Raw genomic sequence first — 27343 nt, forward strand, 5'->3', positions numbered from 1 at the left:
TGGCTCTGGAGTCCATGCTTCTGAGCACCATATAGTGCTGCTCCCTTGGAAATTCATAAAGGGAGGACTGGACCCAGTTCTCCAGGGCAGCAGGGGGAGCGCACATGCCAAGGATGCCACTGGAAAGTGAGCAGAGGTGAGGTTGTGAAGGTAAGCCTGAGAAGACAGTTTCCTCCCCCGCCTCCCCTGAGGTCTTAGAAGCCACTAAACATCTTTAAGCAGGGGAGTGATGTGAACAAATTTACACATTAGAAAAATCACCCACTGAATTTTATTTCTTCCCTTCCCCCACCAACCATCTGAACTTTCTAAGTCCTCTTTTTCTGTGTGGCTCATTTGCTCCACCTGTACTGCAGTTGAAGGATAAGGGATGTGCAATTTCTATACACAGTCCAAGTGTTTTCATAAGTGCTTCTTAAACTGGCTTTAAAGGCAGATCTGTGTCCATGACTACACCTGTCCCTCTCTCCCTATAACAGTGAAAAAACTCTAAAACAAACTTTCCTTTAATCACATAAGCTATTTCTTTCTGAATTAGAAATGCCCAGTTGCTCAACCTGCAACAATGAATACAAATCAGTTTCCCTAACACTTTGGGGAACTGCTCCACCAAATCTAACGCACCTGTTTCAAGTTTTCTTTTAAGCCCTTACTGATGCTACTTGTATAAACCCATCACTATTGTGCCTCTGTGCCTTGGATGTGCTCCCAGCCACTCCCCTACCTCTGCCACTTGCTTGAAGGCAGCCATTGTGACAGCATTCTTTTCTTGGCCCATATTAGAGTTAGAACTGGGAGCTTATTGAGAACTGGGGATCCATCTCTCTTGTGGAAAGGGTCTGTTCCTCTCAGTGTTCCCTGTTCCCTGCTTTCTGGACCAGTAAGGTCCAGGTTTTACATAACTGTTGAGTGGATTTTCACTAACAAACATAATAATTTAAAAAAATTGAAACATGTGATTTGCCTATGTGATCTATCTGGAATTCATGTGAAATACATTTCACCTGCAGACTTGAATTTTTAAAACTTCTCCCTTGCAAATTGCTCATTCCCTACCTTGCTGCTTTCTCTTGTCATCTGTCTTTCCCGGGATATTTTTCTCATAGGACTGCAGGACCAATCTCCCGTTTCCTTCCTTCTTCTCTTGTGGTGAGCAGACTCTAAGATGACCCCCATGATCCCACCTCTTAGTACTCATGCCCTTGAGTGTGGATGGGGCCAGTGACTTGCTTCTAATAGAATAAGAACAGGTGATGGGATGTCACTGCTGTGATTAGAATACATAGGACTGTAGTGTTCCTTCTTCCAGGAGACGCCTTTAACTAGCTTTGGTGAAATGGGTGGTCATGTTGAGGAGGCCCCTTTTGCAAGGAGCTGAAGGTGGCCCTAGCTGACAGCCAATGATAAATGGAGGACCTCTGTCCCACAGGAAACAAAGAACTGATGCTATCAATAATTACACAAACTTGGAGGCAGATCTTTCCCCCACTGAGCGTGGGGGTGAGATCAAAGCTCTGGCTGACCCACTGAGTGCAGTTTTCAGATGAGACCCTGAGCAGAGGACCCAGTTCAGCTGTGCCCAGACTCCTAATCCACAAAACTTGGAGACAATAAACATGTATTGTTTTAGGCTGCTACATCTGTGGGAATAGTTTAGAAGTCTTCCTTTGCCCCTGGAGTATGGCAAGGTTCAGGCTCTTGTCCCATGACCATGAAAAATTAGGCACATGGACGTGGAGAGTGAGTAGGGCAGAGTAGAATCTACTGGGAAAAAGGAAAGCTCTCAGCAAAGACAGGGGTCTTGAAAGCAGGTTGTCAGTAAGACATCTGTGTTCTGTGTCTTTTATGTGGCAGAAGCCAGGAAGTCTTCTGTGGGTTTTGCCCAGATGGGAGAGGTAACATTTTCTCCTTGGGGTACTACAGCTGTGCATGCCTAAGGTTTGCCAAAGTGACTCCATCTTGGTTATTACCCATGAGTGCCTAAGCAAAACCCATGGGGGTGCTAAAACCACAATGCTAATGTCATGTTTAATGACATTATAATGAGCTGGGTTAAATTAGGGAAATTTAGGTTGATTTATTGTGCCTGCACCAAAGTTGGGATGGTCACTTCTGAGCAACATCCTAGCTTAAGGGTAAGTTCTTACATTTTTCCTGTTAACTGTAGAGGCAGTATAGGGGCTGTCCCACAGTTGTTCTTGTGAACATAGTTCCTTTCTATCCCTTTTCCTGAGACCCTCCCTCTCTATGTGCCTAACCATCCCTTAACTACCTCCTCTCTCAATAGTGTTACACAGCAATAAATAATGCATTCCCTTTTTGATTTCTGGTCATAGCACCGATCTAGCCCCAGGGACATCCTCAATTTCTCTGGCCTCCCTTAAATACACAAGGCCTTTCCTTAAAGCATACCACTCCCTCACACTATGAAAATTATATCAATAGTTATCAGAATGGAAAACTTCTGAGCTTTATACCTCTTCTGGCCAAAGGCTCCCCATGCCCAAGAAACTGGCCTGAACACCTAATCCCTTCTCACAGGGGGTGGCAAAACATGGCAGTTGAACTGTCTGCTTAGCACCTTCTGTCTGTACTATTCCTCCTGACATCACTGGGTATCCCTGCCATTTGGGCCCTCTAACCATCACTAGAGAGATCCTTGGCTTCTGGTCCATAGGGGATGACAATTTGGCCTGCAGGCCTGTCTCTGAAGACTATTCGGACTCTGCTCTGTGAACGGAGAGTGGTGCCAAGTCATCTCCAAAGGAGTCAGTGTTTCTTAAGTTTGCTTTCTTTTCTTAAAACTAGTTTCTACTACACAAGCAATGCAGAAGTACATTCTCTTAGTTAGAAAAGCAAGTCTTAGCCTTAACTTGGAAATGCCCTTTAACTCCCACCATGGAGTCTGGGCCTTTATCCCACTTGCCTACAGTAAGCCTGTTATGAGTTTGGTGTTTCCCTCCAGACTCTTCTCTATGCCTGGAGATCTTTTTTATTTTTTTAAGAGATAGCGTCTTGCTCAGTCACCCAGGTTGGAGTGCAGTGGCAAGAACACAGCTCACTGCAGCTTCAAATTCCTGGGCTCAAGCAATCCTCCCACCTCAGCCTCCTAAGCAATCCTCCCACCTCAGCCTCCTGAGTAGCTGGGACTATGCATGAGCAACTGTGCCCAGCTAAAAAAATTTTTTTTGGGAGACAGGGGTCTCACTATGTTGCCCAGGCTGGTCTTAAACTCCTGGCCTCAAGTGATCCTCCCACCTCAGCCTCTGAAAGTGTGGTTATTACAGCTGTGAGCAACCACAACTGGCCTGTTTTGGGAATCTTTGCAGGTTAGTTCACACAGTTCAGTCTCATTCTTCCACTGCCACGTGGTACTCCATAGTATTGACAGGTATTTACATGGTTTCCGCTCATCTGTCATTACAAATAATGCCACAGTGAAGATCTTAGTATATGCCTCTTTGAATGAGGTTTTTTATTTTTTTTGAGACAGAGTCTTGCTCTGTAGCCAGGTTGGAGTGCAGTGGCGTGATCTCAGCTCACTGCAAACTCTGCCTCCTGGGTTCAAGCAATCCTCCTGCCTCAGCCTCCTGAGTAGCTGGGACTATAGGCACATGCCACCATACCCAGCTAATTTTTATATTTTTAGTAGAAACGGAGTTTCACCATGTTGGCCAGGATGGTCTCGATCTCTTGACCTCGTGATCCTCCCACCTCAGCCTCCCAAAGTGCTGGGATTACAGGTGTAAGCCACCAAGCCCAGCCATGGATGAGTTTTTATAGCATGGAATTGCTGGGTCATAGGATATGATTTAAATTTTAGCAGATGTTGCTAAATTATCCTCCAAAGTAGCTATACTAATTTACAAGTTGACCAGCAGGAAATGCATATCACTTTCCCAAGCCTTGCCAACACTTTAGAAACTTTTTACTCATCGGATAGAAGGAAATATGGTTTCTCACTGTTGTAATTTATAGTTCCTTGCATTATAAACATCTTTTAGATGTTTTTGGTCACATTTCTACTTTACAAATTATTCATTGATTTTGTCCATTTTTAAGAACTCAGTTGTCTTAATGATTTACAGGTCTTTATATAATCTTTATACTAGTGCTCTTTGTCTCACTTGTCATTTATTGTGTGTGGCTTAGGAAAAGTTGTAGAATTTGACCCTATTCAATTGGTAAATCTTTCCTTTGTGATTTTGTTATTGTTTGAAAAAGTAAAAGAATAAAGAATGGCTACTCCACAGGCAGAGCAGCCTATGGTTTTTTCTTATGTCTTTAAAGAAACTTCTCCTACCCCATGGTCACAAAAATTCTTACATTTTCATCAATACTTCAACAGCTCTGTGTTTAATGTTGGGCCTTAAATTCCAGATTTTAGTGAATAGTGTCAAGTGGGGGGGTCTATTATTTTTAATGAGTAAGCAATTGTCCCAACTCTACTGGCTAGACCACCAGTCTGAAATACTACCTTTATCACACTAAACTCCCATGTGTACACAGGACGGTTTTTGAACTCCAGTTAAGTCCATCAGTACCACAGTTTTACTTCACCCAGTCTTCACAGGGACTCCAGTCCCATTTAACATACCTGCTCTCTCCAACTGTGCAATCTCTTTTTCTAGTACCCACTCTCAAGGCTTGGGCATGAACCTACAGTGCTTGAACTCAGTTGGGGAGTAGGGGGATGCCAGTGTTGCAGTGATTCAATTCATATCTTGATGATTCTCCACATATTCTTTTTCCCTTTTAGCCTTTATACCCAAGAGAAATTCAGCTGGACACCAGTAACCTAAATGCTATTTATTGAAAAGAGCAAAGAAAGAGTGCTGACCCCTTAGGGACAGGATGAAACAAAACAAGCTCTGCAAGTCTACCTCCTGCTCAGCATACAGGCTTGTTGCCCCACTGGGCCATCTTGTTGTTGATGGGCATCTTGAAGAACTGATCAGACTGTATATAGGCAGCGATTTTCTCCAAAGCCTGAAAGGAAAATACACCAAATCTTATAAAGACCCCAATCCAGTCCAACAGATGCATACCAAAACAGCAACATTCACATGTTGCCTATGTCTACCTCCTCCACTTTTTGTAGACAGTGCCTTCAAGGTGTAGAAGTCAGGCTTTTCCCAAGACTTAAAGGTCTAGAGGTGTCCAACCATTGATCCCTTTAGGCAAAAGCCAGGCAAGAATCCACCACAAAGGGATCCTACAGGGCCCAGGGAAGCCTGTGAGTGTTTTTATAAGAGAAAGGTGCAGGAAACATCACCTCAAAACGGCACATAAAAGCCTTCAGGTTTGGGAACTCATCCAGGCACTTGGGCTCAAACATACGGTTCTGATCCAAGATATCATAGGTGAGAAAATCCACAAAGGTGAGCTAGAAGAAAAGCAATAAGATGCTTGGATCTGAGGAGTAGTAGCCTGCAGAGATAGAAGGTATTTTCTTCTTTTCCCTTCTTCCTACCTTTTCCCCTGCAAACCATGAGAATTTCCCCAGAAACACGGAGAATTGTTTCAGTTGTCCAGGTAGCTCTTCCAAGTACTGAGGCTTCAGTTTTTCCTAAGAGGAAAAAACAGAATGAGAATAGTGGTGATCACTTTTGTAGTTAATCAGGGCACAGGCCAGTGATGGACATTTAGTAGCCCCTTCTCTAGGTGGCTTCTCATTGCCTTCACTTGAGGATGGCAAGGTGGGAAGGAGGAGTTTGGAAAGAAGAGGCACCAGAACCGGAATTACATGACAAAACAAACCAAAAATTATAAGTTCTGTTTCTTATTCTAATAATCTGGGTTGGTGGGAAGGTAGCAGCAGCAGAATGAAACAGAGATAACCCTTGGGTTCCTAAATACCCCTTTTTCTGATACTCCATTCAGCAGATGTGTGCTAAAGAAACTCACGTGATCAGAGCTGTAACACAGCCTTATCAGTTGTGTGCGGAAATCCATTACTTGGTTCTCTATGATGTCCACTCGAATCTTTTCTTCCTCAGTCTCACCACCTGTAGGCCAAATGATAACAAATCACCCTTGGCATTGTCTACTCTCAGACAAACTACCAGCCTGGGGTCCCTCCCCAGCCCTACCCTACTCACACATGTTGTGCTTGCGAGCGATGTAGCGCAAGATGGCATTGCTCTGGGTGATCTTGTTCTTCCCATCCATGAGGTAGGGCAGCTGAAAGGAAAAGGACAGGCCAGATGAACAACCTACCTCTCTCTTGATTCCCTACCTCTCTCTCCTGGGGAAAAGAATACTTGCAGGGCAGTGAACAAGAAAGAGAAGATGCTGCATTAGGAGAAAAAAGAAAATAAGTAGAAGGCAGCAACTGGGTCCACGAGATTCTAGACAGGGGTTCTTAAATCAGTGTGTGTATGTGTGGGTGTATGTGCATGCCATGGACCTTTTCTCAGAATAAAGTTGTTAAAAGCATGAAGCAAAATAGATTATTTACACAACCAAAAAATATTTTAAAAAATTCAAATAGCGTAATATGCCTATTAATGCATTAAATAGTAAGCAGATGTAATGACTAACATAGTCTCAAAGTAAATAACATATGTATATATTTATTTACACGTATATAAATATCACTTAAAATATCTGCAATGCATTTAATAGAATATAAAACTACCTGATTTCAGGCTGGGCACAGTGGCTCACGCCTATAATCCCAACACTTTGGAAGGCCAAGGTGGGAGGATTGTTTGAGCCCAGGAGTTCAGGATCGGCCTGGGTAACATGGCAAAACCCCATCTCTAACAAAAATACGAAAATTAGCTGGGCATGGTGGCCTGTGCCTGTAGTCCCAGCTCCTTGGGAGGCTGAGGTGGGAGGACTGCTTGAGCCTGGGAGGTTGAGGCTGCAGTGAGCTGCGATTGTGCCACTGCACTCCAGCCTAAGCAACAGAGACCCTGTCTCAAAACAAAAGAACAAAAAACACACAAAAAAGAAAATACCTGATTTCTACTAGTGACAAAGTGACAGACATGGCTAATAACCAATGTCACTTATTGTCTCTCTTCACAATAAAAGGAAATCACTGTTGCTAGTGGTTAATGGGAATGAAAATACATATCCATCCAGTTGAAGGACCCCTGAATTCTATTTATTCTATCCAGGTTAAGATCCCCTATTTTGCATCCTTCTGTACCAGGCAGGAAAGAGGCAAGGATGGATACACTTGAAGGCTTTCCCTTCTGCCCGCCACCTCTACTAAAGCCACTTACATTAGGAAAGTCCAGGTCCAGCTTGAATTTCACATCCAGCCATTGGCTTCGATCATAGTCAGGAGCTGTAAGAGACAGAATTAAGTGGGACCCAACCTCCTTAATACCTCACCTGACAAGAGCGAAAGATCTAAAGAAATGACTTGGTCCCAATACCTCAAATTCCCGGGCCCCAAACGCATAACCATTGAGCCTCTGAGCCCTATTTGGTTAAGCATTAAGATGCGGTTGGGCTATGTTAAAGAGAGAACTCCGAGTTCCAGATAAAGGATGTGTCGCTATCCATCCAGACTGGGGCAGACGTCCCACCCGGCCTTGGCGCGATGCCACCACCCTCTGGGCCTAAGAAGACCTGGGCAGGTGGAGGGCCAGCTTGGCTACAAGGGCACGCAGAGCGGCATTACCTTCCCCACACGTGTATCGTTTCTCCTCATAGGAGGTATCCGTGAACTCCAGGAGCAGGCGGATGGCGTGCGCCAGCTGGGGGAAACAGCGGTTCAGCGACTGCGCAGCTCCCACCCATTCCCAACGCCCGCCCGCTAACGTCCCCGGCTCCGGGGCTGCCGAGCCCCTGCATCCTGCCGGGGCGGTGGTTAAGCTGCCCCCCAAGCCCGGCCCCGGCGTGGTCTCCTCGGCCCCTCCCCACAGGGCCCGCCATCCCAGAGGCTGGGCAGGGGTCGACGTCTGTGGCTCGGCAGCTCGAAAATGCTCCCGCGTAGAGCTGCTCCTACTGGAGACCGCGAACCCAGAGACCCGCCGTCTCCGCGTCCGTCTCTTTGACCGAGCGGCTCTACCGTTGAGACGGCACTCACCCCACGAATATCCCAGTACCCCAAAACCATAGACGACTCGCACGACATGGTGAAGGATTTCCGAGCCTTGACGGACTGGAGAAACCGTGAGCGGGAGGGGCTTTATACCCGACATAAGAGGGCGGGGCCCACGCGCTGGCGTCCTGACTCCGCCTCCGCCCCGTTCTCGGTCCCCTCCCTCCGCGGCTCCACAGGGCCGTGCGCAGGCGCGACTTCTGTCGGGGTTGGGGTTCAGGGCCTCGCAAGCCGAGACGGGACACGGGCGGGAGCGCTGCAGGCGAGCAAGCGGACCGGAGGTTGAGGCTCCTCCCTTCCCCACGGGTGGGAGCCAGACTTCATTCATTAATGGTGTCAGTGAAGACGCGAAAAGCAACACTAGCCAGGCAGTTGGGACCCTAGTTACCCAGGGAGAGCGAGATTCGCGCCGTTTTTACCGAGCCAGCCGGGGCTGGAATGTGGGATAGGGAGACTGGGGCAAGGCGGGAGAGTCGGACCAGCCTCTGACCACACAGAGCAGAGGATTCCCCACAGACCAAGCTCCCCTCTCTGTCAGTCAAGGACCTCTGCAACCTGACCCCAACGTGCTTTTCCAGTCCTATCTCGCCGTCAGCCCGTCACAACTTCATAAGCCAGCCCAACCCAAAAATGCTTGCTGTTCCTTCTACACACACTTGCATTTCCCGCCTTGGAGTGTTTGCCCTGTGATCCTCCTGCCTGCAGCCTAATATCCACAGCCTATACTTCCTCAGCAGCCTTGCTCAAATGTCTGCCTTTTCCTTGAAGTCTTCTCAGAACCAACCTCTATGCTGGCCAGAAGAGGTCTCTTATCTTGAATGTTTCCTACCTTTGTTTCATGGGCTTAAGTAGTTTATGGTTTCCTTATTATAATTTCCTCCTTCTCCAACCCCTCCCACTTCCTAATGCTCACGCATTTAGGGAAATTAATCTTGCCCCTTTGTGTAGCATGGACTGGAGGAAGAAAGGTACTACCATTTTTCATTCACTCATTCATCTGTCCAACAATGTTTAACATGCCCGTTATGGACAGGCACTCTTTTAGGTACTGGGGATACAGAATTGAACTCAACAGACAAAATCCCTGCCCTCAGGAAGTTTACATTCTAATGGGGAATAAATAAACTAATATATAGTAAATATCTAGTAAGTCCGATGGTGATACACATCCTATAGAGAGAAATAAAATCGAGAAGAGGGGGGTCTCAGGGTGGGAATTGGGGGAGTCCTAGCAGGAAGGGGATTTGTGTTTTTAAAGGATATGTTCATAGAAGGCCTCATGAAGAAGTTAATCTTTAAACAAAGACCTGAAGGAGGTGAGAGATCAAGCCACTCTGCTGTAGGGGCCACCATGGGCTGATATAAATATAAAACAGAATAATTGCTGTTCGTTTTACAAGCATGTTTGCTCTGCTCCTGCCTGCACCCTAATGTCCACGGCCTACCCTTCCTCAAGTAGCCTTGCTCAAAAGCTCACCTATTCCTTGAAGCCTTCTCAGAATCACCCTCTATCCTGGCCAGAAGAGCTCTCTCCATCTCTTATCTTGAATCACTTCCTACCTGCAGGAGGCAGGGAGAACTCCAGGAAAAGGGAAACACCAAGTACAGGAGTGATCACTCTGTAGATTGCGTTTGAAACCAGAGACTAAATGAGATCACCATGGGAGCGCGAGTAGCAGAGATGAGGTCTAAGGGTTTGAGGTGCTCTGGCATATCAACATGTAAAGATTAGGGAAAAATGAGAGCGAACCAGCAAAGTAGTCTGAAAAGGAATCGCCAGGGAGGTAGGAGGAAAACAAAGGGCCTCGGAAGCCAAGTGAAGATGTTTAAAGGGAGAAGTGATCAACTGTGTCAAGTGTGGCTGATCAAGTAAGATGAAGATGGAGAATCAATGGTTGAATTTAGGAAAGTAGGGGTTTTGACCTTGACAGAGCAAGAGACCTGCAGGAGGCCCCTATAGTCATGGGAAGAACTAAGCTTCTGAATTTCAGCAGGGCCCATGCAAATGAAACGGGGCACAGATTTGCAGCAGGGTCAACTCGGGAGAGATAGGGTTCTAGTTGACTGTGGAGGAGTGACAGAGGAAGGAGTCCTGAGCAGCTCTGAGGGTTCTGGCCAGGCCTCCACAGCACAGCCCTCAGGGCACTCTGAGCTCCTAGATCCCCTAGCTTGGGTGTGGGAAATCACATTTGCCCATCAGTTCAACTGAAGCAAGGTTAGGACTTTTAAAAAGGGCATTTTGCTAAACAGAAGAAAGGAAAAGAGTACAAACCACAGGGACAGGTGAAATTTATAATGCCTGTGTCTCTCATTCCCAAGAAAGCAAAAGGCCAGTCACAAATTCACCTGAGGTTTAAGATTAGCGTTTATTGAGTACCTATCATATGCCAGGCAATATCTAAGTGTTTACGTATGTTAGCTAATTTATTCCAATTTAAGCTGCACAACAACTTTAGGAAGTAGGTGTTACGCCCATTTTCTAGAAGAAACTTCCTGGAGCGGTTAGGGGAGTTGCTCCTCTAAGCTTGAGGTCCCACAGATGGTCTGGGATTCAAACCTAGATCTGTCTAATAACACAGTTGGTGCTAGTTTCCCTGCACTTGGCCATCTAAACAGCCTCTTGCTGCAAGGCAGTCTTCTTGGGAAGTCTGGGGAACACCAGGTGAAAACACTTTTTTCTGGTCATGAACAGTTTCCCTGCTTCTAGGCTCCTTTAGCTCTGGGAGGCAATGGAGGGTGATGGGTTAATACCTCCTCCCTCATCCCAAGAAATTAACTTTTCTGGGTAACTTTTGCCCTTGACAAGTCACACCCAAAGGGTCTCACCTTTTCTCTCTTTTGTGAGGGAAAATTGTTGCTTTCCTATTCTGTTAACAGCTATGAGAGATGATTTTCTGAGGCCAGGAACATTTTCTGAGGCCAGGAACTTAAGGGAATGACATAGGCAGTCTAAAAATAGGGCAGTCTGGGGCCCAGACAATGTTAGGGTCATGGACAAATTCAGCTAAGAGAGATTTAAGGGAACATCTGAAGAACCCTCAAATCCATAAGTACATTGGGCCTTATCTGTTGACTAAATTAATACAAGTATAGCTACTGGTATGTAGAGAGGGGACTCCTTTGAAATTAAAGAAAGCTACTTTTACTAAAAGATATACAAAGCTATGGACAGTCCAGATTCTTTGCTTAACCCTTGAGAAAACAGGGTCCCAAAGAGTGGAATGACTTGCTGGAGTTCACCCAGCCAGCTGGTGCAACTGACCAAAGCCCACAGCTGTCGATCCTTGTGCTCTTTGCTACTGTGAAGTGGTGTGCCTGCAGCTGTGCTGGGTGCCTTGGAATATACTGAGAGACGCGTGTGCGAAAAAGATGGTGAGCATAGCTTTATTTTGGAGTTTGTTTGGAAAGAGAGTCAGGAGAGCTTGGACCATGATTCTCAAATTCTGATTCCCAGCTCCAGGTTGCTGTGTGAATGTCCACTCACATTCAAACAATCTGGCTCAGTGATGGATGTAGGCTTGCTGCTGTTTTCATGCCAAGTGTTCCAGCCCTTCCTGCCTCCCTGCCTTTGGTCTCCCTCAGGCCCAGAAGAAGCCGCGAGGGAGGCACATGACAAGCTTGAAGATGCTTTTATTGAGAAGGAGAGGGACTGAACAGATTCTTGACAAGCCTAGGCATAAATGCTCCAGGTTTGGGAAAGAGATAAAATAAATAGGTGGTTACTGGGGAGACTCCAACACAGCCAGAATAGGCACAGTTTGCTTCAGCCTCTGGGCCTGTCCATTGTTTTCGCTGTGTGAGCTGGGGCGTGGGGTTTGCTGCAAACTGGGATCCAGAAGAGGAATTCTCGGGGCTCTAATGGGTATCAGATCTGCCATCTTGCATCAGCAGGGCCTGGTTCTTGGAGGTGTCTAAGCTGGTGCCTAAGGGCTTATCTGAGGAAAGAAAAAGATTCAGATGAGGCTGGTGGCAGGTGAGGGATCTGCAGAGCTTATGCCACCAATAAGCTTGGAACCTCAAGGTAAGCCTGAATGCATGAAGCTAAGCCCCTGGGGGAATATCCTGTGCCCAGCACCCGCCACACTCAGTTCTGCCCCAGGGCTGGGCCGGCAGGCTTGTCAACTTCGCACTCTCTCTCACCCAGGAGCACCAGACAGTCCCAATGGGTGTCAGGACCCCAGGGTGTCCTCACCCCCAGCATCCTTCTGACAGCCTCCAGCCGGGACAGGATTCTTGGGGCCTCCTGTGGACATAGCATCTGTAGCTCCCCAGGTCTCATGTGAAGTAGCTGGCTCCCCGTCAGGGACCCAAGTGTCCTCACCGTGCTGTGAACGAAACAGCAAAAGCCATCAGTGGTGCACTGGAAGCACTCTAGGCCTGAGCATTTGGGTAGAAAAGGGGCTCTTTGGGCTTGGAGGTTGGGGTTACAGAAAAATTCATGGAGTAGGCTGTCTGGGAGTGAAGGAGTAAAGTCAGCATTTGGCTTTAGCCAATTTCAGAACTTCCAGGCTTGAAAGAAGTGCTCCGGGAGAGAATCTTCTGGCTGGGGAGGGGCGACTGAGCTGGCAGCTGGGGTTCTTCCTGAGTCCACTCCCCTGATCCTTGCTGCCTTTGCCACAGCAGGGTTCCCCACTTAATCTCTAATGTAGGCTTGAACACGCCTCTGCTCTGTCCTCTAACTCAGCAGAGACAGTGCTGGATCGGGGTCATGTACAATGTAGGCCAGGTTGTATGTTCTGGGTCTCTGGGTTTCCTTGGTTAGCCCTTTATAAAGTTTCTCCCTCCACATCCGGTAGGGCCAGGCACTCACACAACGGAGAAGTTCTCTGCCTGCAGCCAGGCTGTGACCTCTTCAGGCCTCGAGCTAAGTCGAAGCATTGGAACCTAGAATCAGGGGGAACCAGGGGTCAGAGTCCATCTCATCTCACAGTCAACCATAGCCCCTAACATCTGGGTCCCTTCTCTAGGTTCCCATCAAATCACTTCTCTTACTCTGTGGCTTTCTGGTCTGGTGGGGAGCTGGTCTTATTCTCTGCTCTGGCCCCATGATAAAGTTGGCACACACTAAGCATGCAATAATACGGTCTAAATCAAACCAAGACTATCTCCTCCACTTGCCACTGAATCCTCCTCACCCCCACCTCCAACTCAGGACTTAGGGCTCTGGATAGTCCAGGCTGGGTAGTACCCGAGAGGGTGATCGGTCCTGGGTCCCAGAGGTCCCCGACTGCAGGGGCTCCAGGATGTTGCTGGGAATGTAGCCGCTCTGTCCTGCTTCGTTCTTCACCAGCCACCACCGCTTGCTATGGTCCAGAACCTGCCAAGAGTCACCACCTCAGTCCCCTGAGCCTCTGTCCAGCCAGCCTGCCCTCCCCACACAAGGCTTTCTCCCTCCGGCCCTTTCCTACCCTCCTTCTCCCTCTCTAGGCCACCCACCTTGGCAGCCCCCTCCCTGGACCGCCCACCCTTGGCTGCCTGTAGCTCCCACTAACCACCACCTCCTTTTCTAGCCTCTGGCCCAAGCCTCACCTCCAGCTCTTCTCCCTGGACCACAGTCAGTTCCCGTGGGTTCCTAGCTTCAAACTCATACAAGACTTGCATTTTCAGGGCTGACTGGACAGGTTTGGGGCTGGAGGGTCTGGAGTTGGGGTCCCCAGGCTGAGGGTCATCGTTGTGTGTCTTCTCCTGAGGAAAGTGTGAGGTGCTCCCTAACCTATGACTTCCCCTCCTAAGAAATAGAGTCAGGATGGCTGGAGAATGGGGCCTCAGAAATTGAGCCTATGTCCCAGCCCTGAGAGTCCCCCCAGGTATCTCCTGCCTGCAGTCTGATGGTGACTTTTGGGTTTCTTTAGAGTTTGCTGGCAGGTCAATGTTAGGTGGGGCTTGGAGCGGGGCTTTCTGACGGCAGGAGGGTCTGAAATGTCATTGATTTCTGAAGACATTTCCGGGAGTGGAATTTTCTACATCTGAGCTCTGCCCTAAGCACTTTATACTTGAGTTTGGGAGATCAGAAACATGTGTGGGTAGTCTCATGAGAAGAAGCTATGGGAGCCTAGGAGGGTAGAACACTGATTTTCCCCCAAGGTAGGAGAGGGATGTCCTTGTACATGTTTGTCTGGCTAAAAGAGACCCTGTTGGCTCTCTTGAGATGTAGAGAGCCAGAGATCCAAAGGAACAGCCCTGTCCCTCCCTCCCCAGGACCACACGGTCCCTACTTAGCCCAAAGCATACCGAAGGGAAACAGGGGCCTGGTATCCTAAGGGTGCCTGTAAGGGACAGAACAGAGAGTGAGTAAGAGCAGGAGGCAGCCAGCATGGTGGGAGGGAGCTGGGGTATCTGACCACAGGCATAAGCAGCTCACACACAGCTGCCTCCTGTCCCTTTTCCTGTCTCCCCCAGTATACAGATACAGGTGCCCACATGAACCCACCCACCACTTGGAGATGGGGCCTCAGAAATTGAGCCTATGTCCCAGCCCTGAGAGTCTCCCCAAATATCTCCTGTTTGTAGTCTGGTGGTGACTTTTGGGTTTCCATGGAATTTGCTGACTTGCCAGTGTTAGGTCACACTAGTTGTGTGACCATGGTTTGGATGGGGAGGGCAGAAACTAGCCAGGGACTAGGGCTGTGGGTAGGGCTCTGTGCCAAGCTCCCCTTACTTGGCTGGAGGGCTCAGGAAGTTGCCAGCCATCTGAAAATGTGGGTTGGTAGGGCAGCGGCTCATCGCCTGTCCAGTCGGCCCTGAAGAGAGAAACAAAGCTGAGTTCACATCCACTCTGTGAACTCTGATGCCAGGCTGTGGGATGTGGAGAGGGAGGGGATGGCAGGGCCTAGCCTCAGGAATCTTTTGGCTAATAGGTGACATGGTCCATGTGCACAGATGAAAGGCCCCGACACCCACAAAGGAGCAAACAGCTAAGCCTGGACACATCCCACAGAGCAGGTGTCTGGGGGCCAGCCTCACCTCTGCCCGTGAGATAAAGATACACCACCTCCGTAAGAACATGATGGACGCTTCATTGCCCTGATTGGGCGTTTGGATTGAAGTAGTGGAACTACAAGAGCTTTTGGGCTGGTCAACACCCCAGGGGGCTTGTGCAGTATTTTTCTAGGCTGTTTTTAGTTTCCTGGCAGCAGATCCTTTTCTTTCTAGCTAAATTGTTTGTGGATTTCCACCTTGTAAGTAGACTGCAGCTGAGCTGCTCCCGTTGACTCTGGGATGGGCTGGTCCTTGCCTCTCAGCCTCCCCCTCTCCCACTGCACAGGGCCCAGGAGGACCATGCTGTTTGTGGCCTTCAGGCTTGCCGTGCTTGGAATATTTTCCTCTTGTCTGTCCAGGAAATGCCCATTCATTTCCTTGAAGAAGTTCCCTTCCTTGCTTCACTGGGGCAGAAGTAAATATTCTGCTGAACTTGGTACATCCCTGGGTTATTGCTCTTCTCACACTGCATTGCTCATGATTCTTTTCTCTTTGTTTCTTACTATATATAGATCTCCTTGGGGGCTGTACCCCTAGTACAGTGGCTGATACACAGGAGGCAGCTATTAAGTGTTTATTCAATGGGAACAAAGGAAAGATTCCCTCGTCTGAATCTTTTTAATTGGTTCCTTCTGTGCCTTAGAAACATGCTTGGGTCTTGACCCTAATACTACTCCTTATAAGCTGTCATCCTATTACTTTCTTCTTACCAAGTTTTTTGAGAATATGCCTATATCCTCTGCCTATATATTCTTATCTCTGTTTCTTTCATTATTCCTGCAACCTGGTTTCTACTTCTGCCATTACTTTATTGAAACTAGCCCATTTAAAATCCTGATTGCCAAATCCAATGGCCTTGTATGGTCTCTGTTCTTCTGGATGACCACAACATTTAGTGTTACTTATAGCTTTGGGTCAATTTGCCAAAAATCAAGTTATCTAAATATAATTTGCCTGAAATTGAACTCTTTTGAGGGTTTTTACATATCTTTAGGTATTCTATTTTCTATGTTTCTTTCATTTATTTCTGGTTATGTTAAGAAATTAGAAAACATCTAAGGGCACATCTGACTTAATATTACATTTAGAAGTATTTATCAATTGTACATCATTTTATGAATACTGAAGTTGTTTTGCATCTTTGTGGGTATTTGAAAAATTATATGTGCTAATCTGTTTTTATAAGGACTGAAATTGTAGAAGTAAGGCTGGGTTTTGAAATACAAAATGGTGTGTTCGACATGATTATTCAATGTTAAAGTGGCTGAATGAAGGAATTTGAGGCCCTCTTATTTGAGTCTATTGTAGAACCTCTGTTTTCCTCTCCTGCTAGTGCTAGACAGATACCAGAGCTATTCCCACGGACAGTGGGAGCCCAGCACAGCCCCAAGAGCTGTGAGACTGGCTTATTCAGGTACTCTTAGTCCCAGGGTTTTGGACAAGGGAACACTGGTATGAGATGGGAGGTCCAGAACTGATAAGTAATTTCATTTTAGTGACTGCACAGAGGGTGCATAAAAATAGATTGTTATGGGTGGAAACAACCCACGTGTCCATCAACAGATGAATGAATAAACAAAATGTGTCATATTCATAACAACGGGGTATTATTCAGCTATAAAGAGGAAGGCAGTTCTGATAGATACTACAACATGGAAGAATCGTGAAGACATTATTTTAAGTGAAACAAGCCACATACGGCAGGACGAATATTGTCTGATTTCACTTATATGAGGTTCCTAGAACAGGCAACATATTTCTCATAGAGACAGAAAGTAGAATAGAGGTTTCCAAGGGCTGAGGAGTGGGTAATGGGGAATTATTATTTAATGGGTACAGAATTTCTGTTTGGGATGATGAAAAAGTTCTTAAAGTACTGTAGATAATGGTGTTGGTAGCACACATTGTTAATGAACGTAATGCCATTGAATTATACACTTAAAATGGTTAAAATGATAAAAATGGTTAATTTCATGCTATGTATATTATACCATAATGAAAAACAGATAGTTTTGAACTATAATTCATGTCTTCAGACAAACTGGACACAAAATTTTGTAAATGGGGCTGAATTGAAAAGAACTGGTCATGGTGGAGTGCGGTGGCTCATGCCTGTAATCTCAGCATTTTGGGAAGCTGAGGTGAGGGGATCCCTTGAGCTCAGGAGTTCAAGACCAGCCTGGGCAACATGGCGAAACCCCATCTCTATAAAAAAATACAAAAAATAGACAGACATGGTGGTGGCACACAGGTGGCACACTGTGGTCCTAGCTACTCAAGAAGGTGAGGTAGGAGGATTGCTGGACCCAGGAGGTGGAGGCTGCAGTGAGATGAGATCATCACGCCACTGCACTCCAGCCTGAGTGGCAGAGCGAGATCTTGTCTCAAACAAAATAAAAGTGGTTATTAGGCAAATAACTCCAAGGAAAGATTCATTTCCCTGTTGGCTTTTCTGCTTTTCTAAAGCTTTTTCTCTTGGTTTTCATCCCTCTGCTCTTCAGGTTCTCCTTAACTCTTCTGCCTTCTTAACCCTTTTTGCATTCACCATGTAGAAGTTTGCCAAGGCCCTTGCCTCTTCTTTCATGGAATAGAACAAACTATGCTTGTCAAGGTACGTTCAGGGGCTCCCTCTGGAGTGCTCCCCAGTAGCTGTGCCTCCAGCCATCACTTCCGTGCATCCCCTCTCAGCTGCCCAGCCACCAGGCCTCTGCGGAATGTTCCAAGGATGCCTCAGATCAGCGTGCCCAAGCTGGTTCCTCCCACTCCCCTGGCTCTCATCCGTTTGACTTTTTGTTTTGTTTTGTTTTTTGAGATGGAGTTTCCCTCCTGTTGCCCAGGCTGGAGTGCAGTGGGGCGATCTCAGCTCACTGCAACCTCCGCCTCCTGGGTTCAAGTGATTCCCCTGCCTCAGCCTCCCAAGTAGCTGGGTTTACAAGCGTGCATCACTACACCCAGCTAATTTTGTATATTTGGTAGAGACGGGGTTTCACCATGTTGGCCAGGATGGTCTCGAACTCCTGACCTCAGGTGATCCGCCCACCTCAGCCTCCCAGAGTGCTGGGATTACAGGCATGAGCCACCGCACTGGCCTCCTTTGGCTTTTTTGTGCAGCTGCCCATCTCACAGTTACCCCTGCAGGGAGTATCTCTTTCTTTCTTAACCCCTGGCTCATTGGTTGCCAAGTCTTACTGATATTACATTTGCAGCATCTCTTACGTCAGTAATTCTTAAATTTGGGGCTGGATTGAGACAAAGTTTTCACTTTGTCCTTGACAAAAATGAGAAAATATTTTAGTAGAAGGTTGCCATCTCCCTTTTCTTGGGAAAAACTGTTCTTTTTTCTGAGATAACATGTTTCAGTAGTGGGTGATGGCAAATGTGCACTTTTCTTTTGTTAATAAACTGTTTGCACTTATCCAAATAAGAAGTTGGGAGCTCTGTGTAGAGTCCCCCAAGTAGCTCTGAAATATTTCTGGTTTGTGGCAACGTAGAGCCTGGCCACCTCTGATGTCCTGCCTGATGCCTCCATGCCCGACCCCCAATTCAGTTCAGGCCTTGTCTTCACTCACCGGCTAGTGGTCCAGGCCAGGCCCAACCCCATCCAAAGGTTACTCTCAGGTGGGCTTAGACAGGACTGTAGCAGGTTGATGGCTTTAGGGGTGAGGAGGGGTGAGATCACTTGGGCTGCTAGGCCAGCCTCAGGGCACTTGGCCAGGATCTAGGGGAGAGATGGAAAATGTCAGGAAGCCTAGGCTCCCACAGGGCCCAGTGTGGGTGGGAAAGGCCCAGAGTCCCTGGCTTCCCACTTTTGCAATCGTAGGATGTTAATTCCTGCAAGTGTCCCCATCTGCCTTGGGCCTGCTGCTCCTTCCTGTCTCCCTTGGAGCCTTGGCGTCCTTGGCTCTGACCCCAGCCCATCTGGTTCCACCCTGGCCCCTGCTCCCCCGTCCCCCTCCACCAGCCTCCTTTCCTCCCTCTACTCCTTCTTGACTTCAGCCTGTCCCTCTTCACCACCCTGTCCTCCCTTGACTCACGAAGTTCAGGGATTTGAAGAGAATGTGCACGAGCTCAGGGGCACTTGTCTCCTGCAGCCAGGTGGCCAGCCTTCCCTGGGGACACAGGGCAATGCCTGTCACCACCCTTCACCCCACCCCATCTTCACCAGGGCACCATAATTGTTTTATGCCTTGGCTAGAAGGCTGGCACTTCCCACAAGTCCCAAGAGGGGAGGGGAGGTTCTAGGGGGAGTAGATGGAGAAGAAAAAGGCTTGGGATGGTTGAGTCCAGACAGCAGAGGATTAGTGGGGAGGAAGGGGAAGAGGAGAGGCCTGGTGAAGTTGTGGGGAGCCACCTACCAGGAGGTTGAAGCTGTACTTGATTTTCTGGAAGCAGTCAATGTACTGTGCCTGGGTGAGACCTGGGAGAAGGGGCAAGGCAGTGGGCCACAGATCACCCCAAGACACCCTTCTTCCTCTCTCCTGGCCCTCAGTACTCACCTCCCTGGTCCTTGCTTTTTTTCCCAAATTTCTTCTTCTTCCTGCTGGTCTTTGCCTGGACCTTCTCCAGCTTTCCCATGAACAGCTCAATGTCCCTTAGGACATGGTTCAGCACTTCCTGGGCCCCAAACAACGCATGGCCTTGAATGGGCAGTTGGGCCTGCTCTAGAACTCCCAACATGCCTCCTGCACCCCTCCCCACCACAAGCCCCAGCCTCAGGCCGGGCCTGGAGTATAAACAAGCTTCTCTGGCCTCCTGGCCCAGGCCCTGGCCATCCTGGGACCCTGGCCTCCTAGAAAAAGAGGGAGGGTTGTGTCCTTCCTTTTCCCAGGCCCAGAAAGCCTCAGCAAGCTCAAGACCACCTGCAGTTACCTCGTCCCTCTCTGGGTCCTCGGGGGAAGAGGGCCGCCTTGGAGGAGGCGGAGTAAAGACACTTGGTTCTCGGGCACTGGGGTAGTGTGGCAGGGGCCTTGGGGATGTCAGGAGGCCTGCAATGTAAGGGGACCATGGATCTAGATCTTAGATCTTTGACTTTTTATCGAAACTTTCTCCTCCACCTGCCCCCATGCCTCAAACTTACTGTGCTCTAGGGTCCTCTGGTGGGGCTGTTCTGGAGGGAGCCCCCGCTCCAGAGAGAGTGCCTGCTCCAGAGGGAGTGGCCTTTCCATAGGAGGCCCCCTCCATCTGTCCTGGCCTGGGTGAAGGCCTCCAAGTTGGGGTCTGCTGAGGACATGGTAGGGGCCACATCTTTGACAAGGTTCTTGGGAGAGAGGCCCTCCCCACACTTCTGCTCCAGGACCCAGGGGCACCACCACCTCTCTCCAGGAGTCGTACCGCCTGCTCCCTGGTCTCCTTCTGGACCCACCCCTGACTCCACCCTGCCTCATCTGCCTACCCTCTGGGCCCTCTCGGGTCCTATCTCAGTCTCTGAGGACAATCTCTAGTGCCCCCTGGGCCCAGCTCCTTCCCTATGCCCACCTCTGTCCCGGCTCCTCCTCAGTCCAGGCCCAGGTTGGTTGGGCCACAACCTTCTGGGTCCCCCAAGATATGGGGTCAGGGTCTGGCCCTCGAGGCTGAGCTGGGAGGCCCCATAGGTGGGCTGGGCTGAGGCTGCCTACCTTTGCTCCAGCTCTTCCTCCAGAGCCTTCTGCAAGCTGGTCCTCAGTCGCTCTGCCTGGGAAGCACCAGTCAGGCAGGCTAAGTTTGTGTGTGTGTGTGTGTGTGTGTGTGTGTGTGGTGGGGTGATAGTCGATGAACCCCACCCCTGACCAATCACCCCTGACCACTCACCCCCACTTCCTGGCACTGGAAGAGCAGAGTGCTGGTGCCTGGCAGGCCTGGCTCCTGCACGGTGATGGACAGGATGGAGTTGTAGGAACATGTGTTGAGCGCCACATTCATGGCCTGGATGCTGTTCAGGCGGTAAGAGTCCAGCTCCTCCTGGGCCAGGTGGAGAGGTCAATTGTGAGGCCACCAAGAGCCAGGTGTGGCTTCTGGGAGCTCCTGACCAGCTCGTCCTAGCCCTTTGGTGACTTGGGGCTGGGGTGTCAGCTACCTGACTCTTGTGCCTCTGTCCCCTGTCTCTTCCTAGGCCTGGGTGTGTGTTGTATTTGGGGCGGGTGGCTGCCCTTTGGGGCATGGAGGGTGGAGTTCAAGAGCTAGTGCTTGCTTCCCCACAGCCCACGCTGGCTATGGCTGGGTTTGCTGGGAGGGCTGACCTTGGTCTCAATGTCCAGCAGCTGCAGCCAGCCGTCCCTGACCTGAAGGATCAAGTCTTGGCTCCACACCCGGCCCTGCGCATCCATCTCGAACAGCTTCTGCAAGGCATCCTTGGGCCCCTGGACTTTCTGACTCCCCAGCTTGCATGTCATCAAGTGCTGCAGGGAGAGGGGCAGGACTGGGAGAAAGCTCAGAGAGGGGGACCACAGGCATGCTGGGTAGAGAAAAGCAGAAGAGGAAGAAGACATGTCCTCGGCCCCCTTGAGGTGGGAGGTTCTAGGCTTCAGATAAAGCAACTTTCCAGGGCCAATGTGAGGGCCGGTGTCGAAGCACTGGGGCCAGGGATGGGGGCTCCAACTCTGAGTCTGAGGGGCTGCAGGAGGGGTTTGAAGACTCTAGAGGAAGGACAGGCATGGCCTTTACTAGTCCAGGCCAGGTGAGGCAGCTGGGTGGTGGTGGATGTGCGATCCAGCCACCCAACAAATAGCTCCTCTGGAGGGGATACAGGACCCTTAGATTCTGTCCCTGGCTTCCTTTGTTCCCTTTGGGAACTCAGTCTCAGCCCAGTCTTCCTCCTCACTCACCCAGAATTCCTGTCTCTTTCTCCCTGGTTCATGCCTGGAGACATCCATTGTGATCTCAGTCTCTGCTCAAGTCCTTGCCTACTGCTAGGCTGACCATTCAGGAGTTTTTTGCTGTTATCCAGTTTCCTTTAGGAGCCCCTCCCTTCTCCCAGTCAAACATTGCCTTCACAAGGCCCCTTCCACCCAGGCTTCTTGTGAGGGGAAGATGCAGCCTGCCTCCTGCCCCTTGACCCCCACCCCTGCCCAGGGCCCAGCTCCTCTCCCTGTGTTCACACTACCAGCATGTTCAGGGGACCCTGGCATTGTGAGCAAACTCCATCCTCCTGAACGTGTCTCCTCTTGCTCTGCCTGCTGGGCCTAAAGTAAGCCTGTTCTCAACCTTCACTTTACAGAGAAGCTGAGTCCTCCTGGCCTCTCCTCAGCTGGCTGTGGGAGCCCTGCCTCTGCTGCCCTGTGGGACCTCCAGACCATCTCCCCAGCTCCCTCCCTGCTTGTTCTCCACTGGAGTCCTAACAGTGGAGCTCTTCTACCCCAGAGCTCCAGCCTGACCCTGTGCCTGCTCTCCCCACCACGCCCTTATAGCCTGTGCTTCGCCTTCACCTTGGTGTCGACAGCCCTTCAGGCACCTAAATCTTGCAGTGCCTGCGTCATCCTCCCTGGCAGAGCCAGAGACTCCTTTCTAGCCTTGGAGCAGCCTTGGAGCTGCTCACACTCACCCTGGAGGCTTGGGCCCAAATGGCTCCCCTCTCCAACAGTGGCCATCTCAATCCTCCACAGGGCCCAAAGACCTCGCACACTCCCGCCTCCAGCCATGCAAGGTCTTGGGCAATGGAGCAGTGCCCTGGGGACTCGGGCAGCAGGGAGTTGGGAGACAGGTGAGGGTAGGTGGGTGGGTGGTTGCGAGTGCTTCCTATCCCATCCCGCTGCTACTTCTTCCTGTCTGGGGACAGGACACCCACCCGCTCAACCTCCAGCCAGGCCTGCTTTGCCCACTCCGACCACCCCTCCTACTCCCCAACACTGAGCAGATGCTCTGGCAGGCTTGCTGGATCTGAATCCATGGGACATGGTTGGGACAGGCTGTTGGCTTCCAGGGCAGGGACTTGTGTGAGGTGTCCGTGTTCTGGCAGGGCAGTGGGCACACAGGAACACTTGGGTTTAGTTGGACACTGCCCAGGGCTGCAGAAGTACTCACCTCCACCCTGTGCTGCAGGAGGGTGGGCTCTGAGGTGAGGTTCTGGGAGTACTCCTTCCGGTGCACTACAGGGGCACAGAGCAAGGGGTGGGAAGCAGGCAGAAGAGCGAGGTGAGACTCAGGCAACTGCTGGGGGCAGTTGTTGTGAGGAAGAGGGAGTGGAGGATGGGACGTTCAGGGGGCTCAGTGGGAGGGCAGGGGAGACGGGCCTGCCAGGAGCTTACAGTAAATGGCTCTGCTGCTGGGCCTTGACATGTTGACGCTGCTGAGGACGGCTCCCTAGAACCCAAAGTGAACCAGAGGCAGCCTTCAGAGCTGGGGAAAGGGGAACCAGGCACAGCAGGGCAGGACAGTTGCTATTGCTCTGACTGGGGGCCTCTGGGACCAGACCCAAAGCCCCTGGCTCCAGGGGCCCTTTCCAGAGCCATCTGCAGCCAGTGTCCTCCACTGAGGAGCCCTCCGTCTTGGCTGGGCCTGGAGGCCCCAGGCTGAGGGAAGGGAGGGCCAGGGAGGCCACAGCATGGCTGGGCCCCAGGGAAGGCTCAGACCTCCCATTGTTTGGCCAATAAAGCTCATGCCAAGGAGCCCAGGAAACCTGGATGGATAGGGACCTGCGTTCAGATCCTATCTTAGGCCTGGGTATGAAAGATGCTGAGGGTTCTGTAGCTGACTCTGCCAGAGTAGGCCCTCTTGTTCAACCCTGTTACAGTTCTGCAAACTGAGAGGACACTGATGCTGGCTCTTCAGCTGTAGACCCTCTGGGAAGACTGCATGCATGCGTGTGTGTACTTACGATGGCACTGCAGGACTCGCCAGTGAGCTGACCTCCACGAGTGTCTCCCCAGGCCTCCTGGCTCTTTGCTTTTTGTACTCTGTATCCTCTGCCCAGGTCCTCTCCTGGCCCCAACCCTTTAAATTCCAGCTGTGCTGGAATGCTGCACCGGACCTTGTACATTTCTCTCCAGCAGCGATAGTCATATCAGCCACCACGGTGCTGTGAGCCTGGTGCCAAGCCCCTTACCAGCATCCTATCAGTTCCTCCTCACTGCCTTCCACTTACTTGGTGCCGTGTGCCTAGCACTGTTTTAACAGCTTTATCTTTAGTCACTCTAATCCTCAAAACAACCTCACAAGGCATGTACTGGTATTGTCCCCATTTACCATATGAGGACTCTGAGGCTCAAAGATGGTAACAGGCCTGAGGTCACAAATGAGTGCTTAATAGAGAGCAAACCCAGATCTGTCTGATTGCAAGCTTCATGTTTTAATGGTTTGTAAACATGCCTCTGCCACTGGGCTGTGCGCAGTCATGGAGGGAGTCTAGAGAATATACATGTTGAAATGGAGTGGAATTAAATGTGGTGTGTGTGTGCCGGCTGGGAGTGGAGTTAGTCTGTGCAGGTCAAGGGTATGTGTTAATCTGAATGAGGTTTGTGGATATCCACAGGTCCTCATGGTACACCTCAGCTGTGCAGAGATACTGGAATACCCCGGGGAACATGTAAGAGAGCAACCCACACCCTTGTTTATTAGGACTATTGTGAAAATGACGTAGGATCTGATAAGATGACTCAGTGTTGAAGGAAATAAGCTGCCAGTGAACAACAAAGGGAATGTGGAAGGGACGGCTGGATCTCTGGTTTCCTTGTTTGAGAGGACCGCTTTTCTCTCCAGGGGTAAGGCTGGGCTAGAAGCCTGCTCCCCTTTCCCAGCCTCCCCCAATCCCCATTGTAACACTTCCTGCTTCTCCATGCTCTCCATGCAGAAGAGGAAGTGAGGTCTGGCCCTGGTTAGCCCCACTCCCCACTCCCTCAGCACCAGAGTGGGCCCTGTAGGGCCCTGTAGGGCCCTGTGGGTAGGTAGGTCAAGGTGGGGAAACAGCTGCCTCCAAAGATTTCCTACCCCAGGAAGGGAAGAGGGGGCTGGCTCGGCCTGCCTTGCCCCTTAGGGGTAGGGGAGCTGTGACAGCCCAGTTTCCCCCTTTAAGCCCTAGATGTAGGGGTTTGGAGCAGGGAAGGCCATCACCTCACAGACCCTGGGGCAAGCATCCCAGAGGTCCTTCCGGAACCTGGACCTTGCTCTGCTTTCCAGCCCACCAGCCAGCTGCTGAGTCCCAAGCCCCTCCTCGGGCTTGATCCCCTGGGCTGCAGCTGGGAACAGGCTGGAGACTTGGCCTGGGAAGCCACTAAGTTGCCCCCACCTGCCCTGGGATCCCCTGTGACTGGGCTGGGCCCCGATCTTCCCTGGGGGCCAGGCCCTTACCTGGGTGCCAGTGAAGACCAGGTGCCTGGTTCTCCCAGGGGGCTGGTCTTGGAGCAGGTGGTCCGGTGCTGGTGGCAGAAGGACAGCAGCTTCTCTGCTAGTGGCCACAGGCAGAGCCTGCCTTTGATGAGGTTACAGAGGCAACCACGCCTGTGTTCTTTGGACTCTGGCGGGTGGGGAGGCCTCCTGGCCACTAACCACTCAACATCAACCTGGACCTGCGGCAATGTCTGTGCTGACAGGTGTCCCCAGCTTAGCTAGAGGCTACTGCTTCCCTGTTTCCCCACTTCTAGCCTTGGGGCGTGGCCCCCTCTTCCCTCTGCCTTTTGCGTGCCTACTCTGGGGAACAGGTCAGCATCAGGCACGGGCCTGGGACCAGAAGGAGAGAGTATGCATGGCCCAGAGTCTGGGTTCTGTGGTGAGGGCACAGGCTGGCAGGAGGTGGACTCCAGGCTTGGGGGAAGCTGTGGGCTGGTGTGTGTGCTGTGCCTGTGCATGGGTGGCACCCATAGATGTGTGATCCTGTGTGCCTGGGTGGTGCCTGTGAGCAAGACATGGATCTTTTCAGAGAAGATGGGAACTGGGGCACAGAGCCACATGGGGCATTACATGGAGGACTCGGATTCCCTCCGGCAGGGCCCTCATTCTGTCCCTACTGCTGTCCCTTCCAGCAGGAGCCCCTGTACCAGCCCATTCTTGCTCTTCTACTCTCTTTCCTTCTCTACCCCATCTTGTGCCCAGACCCCTGGTGGATTCCTGGCCGGCTTCAGCAAAGATGGGAAACAGAGACCTGCATCTATATGTAGTCATGAACCTACCCACTTCCTGCACTTCATGGTATTGAAAACTCTTTTTTGGCACTCAGGGTGGGCCAGGCTCCCACGCCCTCTGGGAACTCACAGTCTAACCAGTGAGGCCAGGTGTAAACAGAAACCAGGGAGCAGGGCAGGAGGGGAGGCGGGGGCAGGGGAGTGTCGGTGAGCCTCGGACCGTTGTGAGCAGAGTGCAGGGCCCCAGTGCTGGGCCCTGTGATGGAGTGTGCTGTGGAGTCTGAGGGCTGGAGCACTCCCATCTTTAGCTTCCCTGGAACTATCCCAGGAGATCTCAGCCTTCTCTCCCATCACCACCCAACCAACGCTGCCCTGGATGGCCTGGAGTCCACAGGTCAGTTCCTAGGGAGATGCCTTCCCTGACTGGGCTGTGTGTGTCTCTGGGAGAGTCCAGCGGGTAGCCAGCTGCTGGGGCGCAGGGATCAGGTGCCTGTGAGGCCGGCACCCAGCCATGGCCCCATGGGAAGCAGTCCTGGGGTTCTGTTCCCTGGGTCTCCATCTCGTGGCCCTTCACTTTCTTTTGGGATACATAGCCTGTACCCTCGTTGCCTCCCCCAGCTCCATGAAGGCCACAGTCATAATTTCACCCCAGCCCTAGCTTGGGGTTCAGGCAACACCTCATTTCTGCCCAGCTCAGGCCAGGCCTGTCCTTCCCACAGGCCCCTCCTCAAGTCAGTGTGAGCACAGCAGGGACTCCCATGGGGGCCCTGGGTCAGGATGGGCAGGGGCAGAAAAACAATGAGTGGCATTCACAGCACCTCGCTGTCTGCAATGCCCTTTAGGGATGCCCCTGGGAGCAGTGTGGGTCTCCTCAGACAAACCCTTTGTGGCCTGGGTGGGTCTGGGGCCTGGGGCCAGGTATTGGGGACTTCTGCTTCTGTGGAGCCCCCTCAGGGAACAGGGAGAGGCCAAGCTTCCCATACCTGGGGACTTGGGGCCATAACTAAAGCTTCTGCACAAAGCTCTGGGTGCCACAGCAGTTCTTCTGCAAAGGAGTTCCAGCTGAGGCACCAGGAAGCAGGACTCGAAGCGCATATCCTTGAAATTGTGGAGTTAAAAGGCTGTGGGACCACATTCGTTCACTCACTCCACAGCTTCCTGTAGAATTGAGGGCTTTCTGCCTGCTAGGCACTGTGAGAGATGCTAGGATCCCTCTGGAGGGCTTACAGACACCTTGGAATTCAAGCTGAGTTCATTATTTCTCAGCAAACAATCT

At 50.6% G+C, this 27343-nt stretch overlaps 3 protein-coding genes across 5 annotated transcripts in view; all 3 read right to left on the reverse strand.

Moving 5' to 3' along the window:
• The window catches only part of PSMA5 (proteasome 20S subunit alpha 5), a 509972-nt gene that overhangs the window by 342437 nt on the left and 140192 nt on the right, over positions 1–27343 (reverse strand). The window lies entirely within an intron of this gene.
• On the reverse strand, positions 4795–8318 carry GSTM3 (glutathione S-transferase mu 3). The gene is made up of 8 exons (XM_050746876.1): positions 8048–8318; positions 7640–7715; positions 7236–7300; positions 6102–6183; positions 5908–6008; positions 5474–5569; positions 5276–5386; positions 4795–4989 (listed from the first exon to the last, which is right to left on the reverse strand). The coding sequence occupies exons 1-8, from the start codon at positions 8093–8095 to the stop codon at positions 4891–4893; spliced, it is 678 nt and encodes a 225-aa protein (XP_050602833.1). The 5' UTR covers positions 8096–8318; the 3' UTR covers positions 4795–4890.
• EPS8L3 (EPS8 like 3) lies at positions 11675–25503 on the reverse strand. 3 transcript variants are annotated; one of them, XM_050746000.1, is made up of 19 exons: positions 25298–25503; positions 23260–23314; positions 23036–23100; positions 21256–21414; positions 20828–20977; positions 20656–20711; positions 20118–20260; positions 19910–20025; positions 19537–19654; positions 19396–19457; positions 19075–19149; positions 18610–18758; positions 14721–14802; positions 14294–14328; positions 13592–13790; positions 13251–13379; positions 12873–12946; positions 12255–12387; positions 11675–11997 (listed from the first exon to the last, which is right to left on the reverse strand). In XM_050746000.1, the coding sequence occupies exons 2-19, from the start codon at positions 23288–23290 to the stop codon at positions 11986–11988; spliced, it is 1788 nt and encodes a 595-aa protein (XP_050601957.1). In that variant the 5' UTR covers positions 23291–23314; positions 25298–25503; the 3' UTR covers positions 11675–11985. The 3 variants fall into 3 exon arrangements, with proteins under 3 accessions (XP_050601957.1, XP_050601965.1, XP_050601971.1); XM_050746008.1 differs by having other exon boundaries at positions 20118–20257; positions 25298–25423; XM_050746014.1 differs by lacking the exons at positions 11675–11997; positions 12255–12387 and having other exon boundaries at positions 12914–13379; positions 25298–25423.

The sequence above is a fragment of the Macaca thibetana genome, chromosome 1 (assembly GCF_024542745.1).
Source record: "Macaca thibetana thibetana isolate TM-01 chromosome 1, ASM2454274v1, whole genome shotgun sequence".
NCBI lineage: Eukaryota > Metazoa > Chordata > Mammalia > Primates > Cercopithecidae > Macaca > Macaca thibetana.

Coding starts and splice junctions, on each gene's coding strand:
- GSTM3 (XM_050746876.1), bottom strand. CDS start 8,095: ATGTCGTGCGAGTCGTCTATGGTTTTGGGGTACTGGGATATTCGTGGG. Junction 7,716..8,047: donor GGTACTGGGATATTCGTGGG/GTGAGTGCCGTC, acceptor TGTTTCCCCCAG/CTGGCGCACGCCATCCGCCT. Junction 6,009..6,101: donor CGCTCGCAAGCACAACATGT/GTGAGTAGGGTA, acceptor TTTGGCCTACAG/GTGGTGAGACTGAGGAAGAA.
- EPS8L3 (XM_050746000.1), bottom strand. CDS start 23,290: ATGTCAAGGCCCAGCAGCAGAGCCATTTACT. Junction 23,101..23,259: donor CAGCAGCAGAGCCATTTACT/GTAAGCTCCTGG, acceptor GTGCCCCTGTAG/TGCACCGGAAGGAGTACTCC. Junction 12,388..12,872: donor GCAGAGAACTTCTCCGTTGT/GTGAGTGCCTGG, acceptor TTTCGTTCACAG/CACGGTGAGGACACTTGGGT.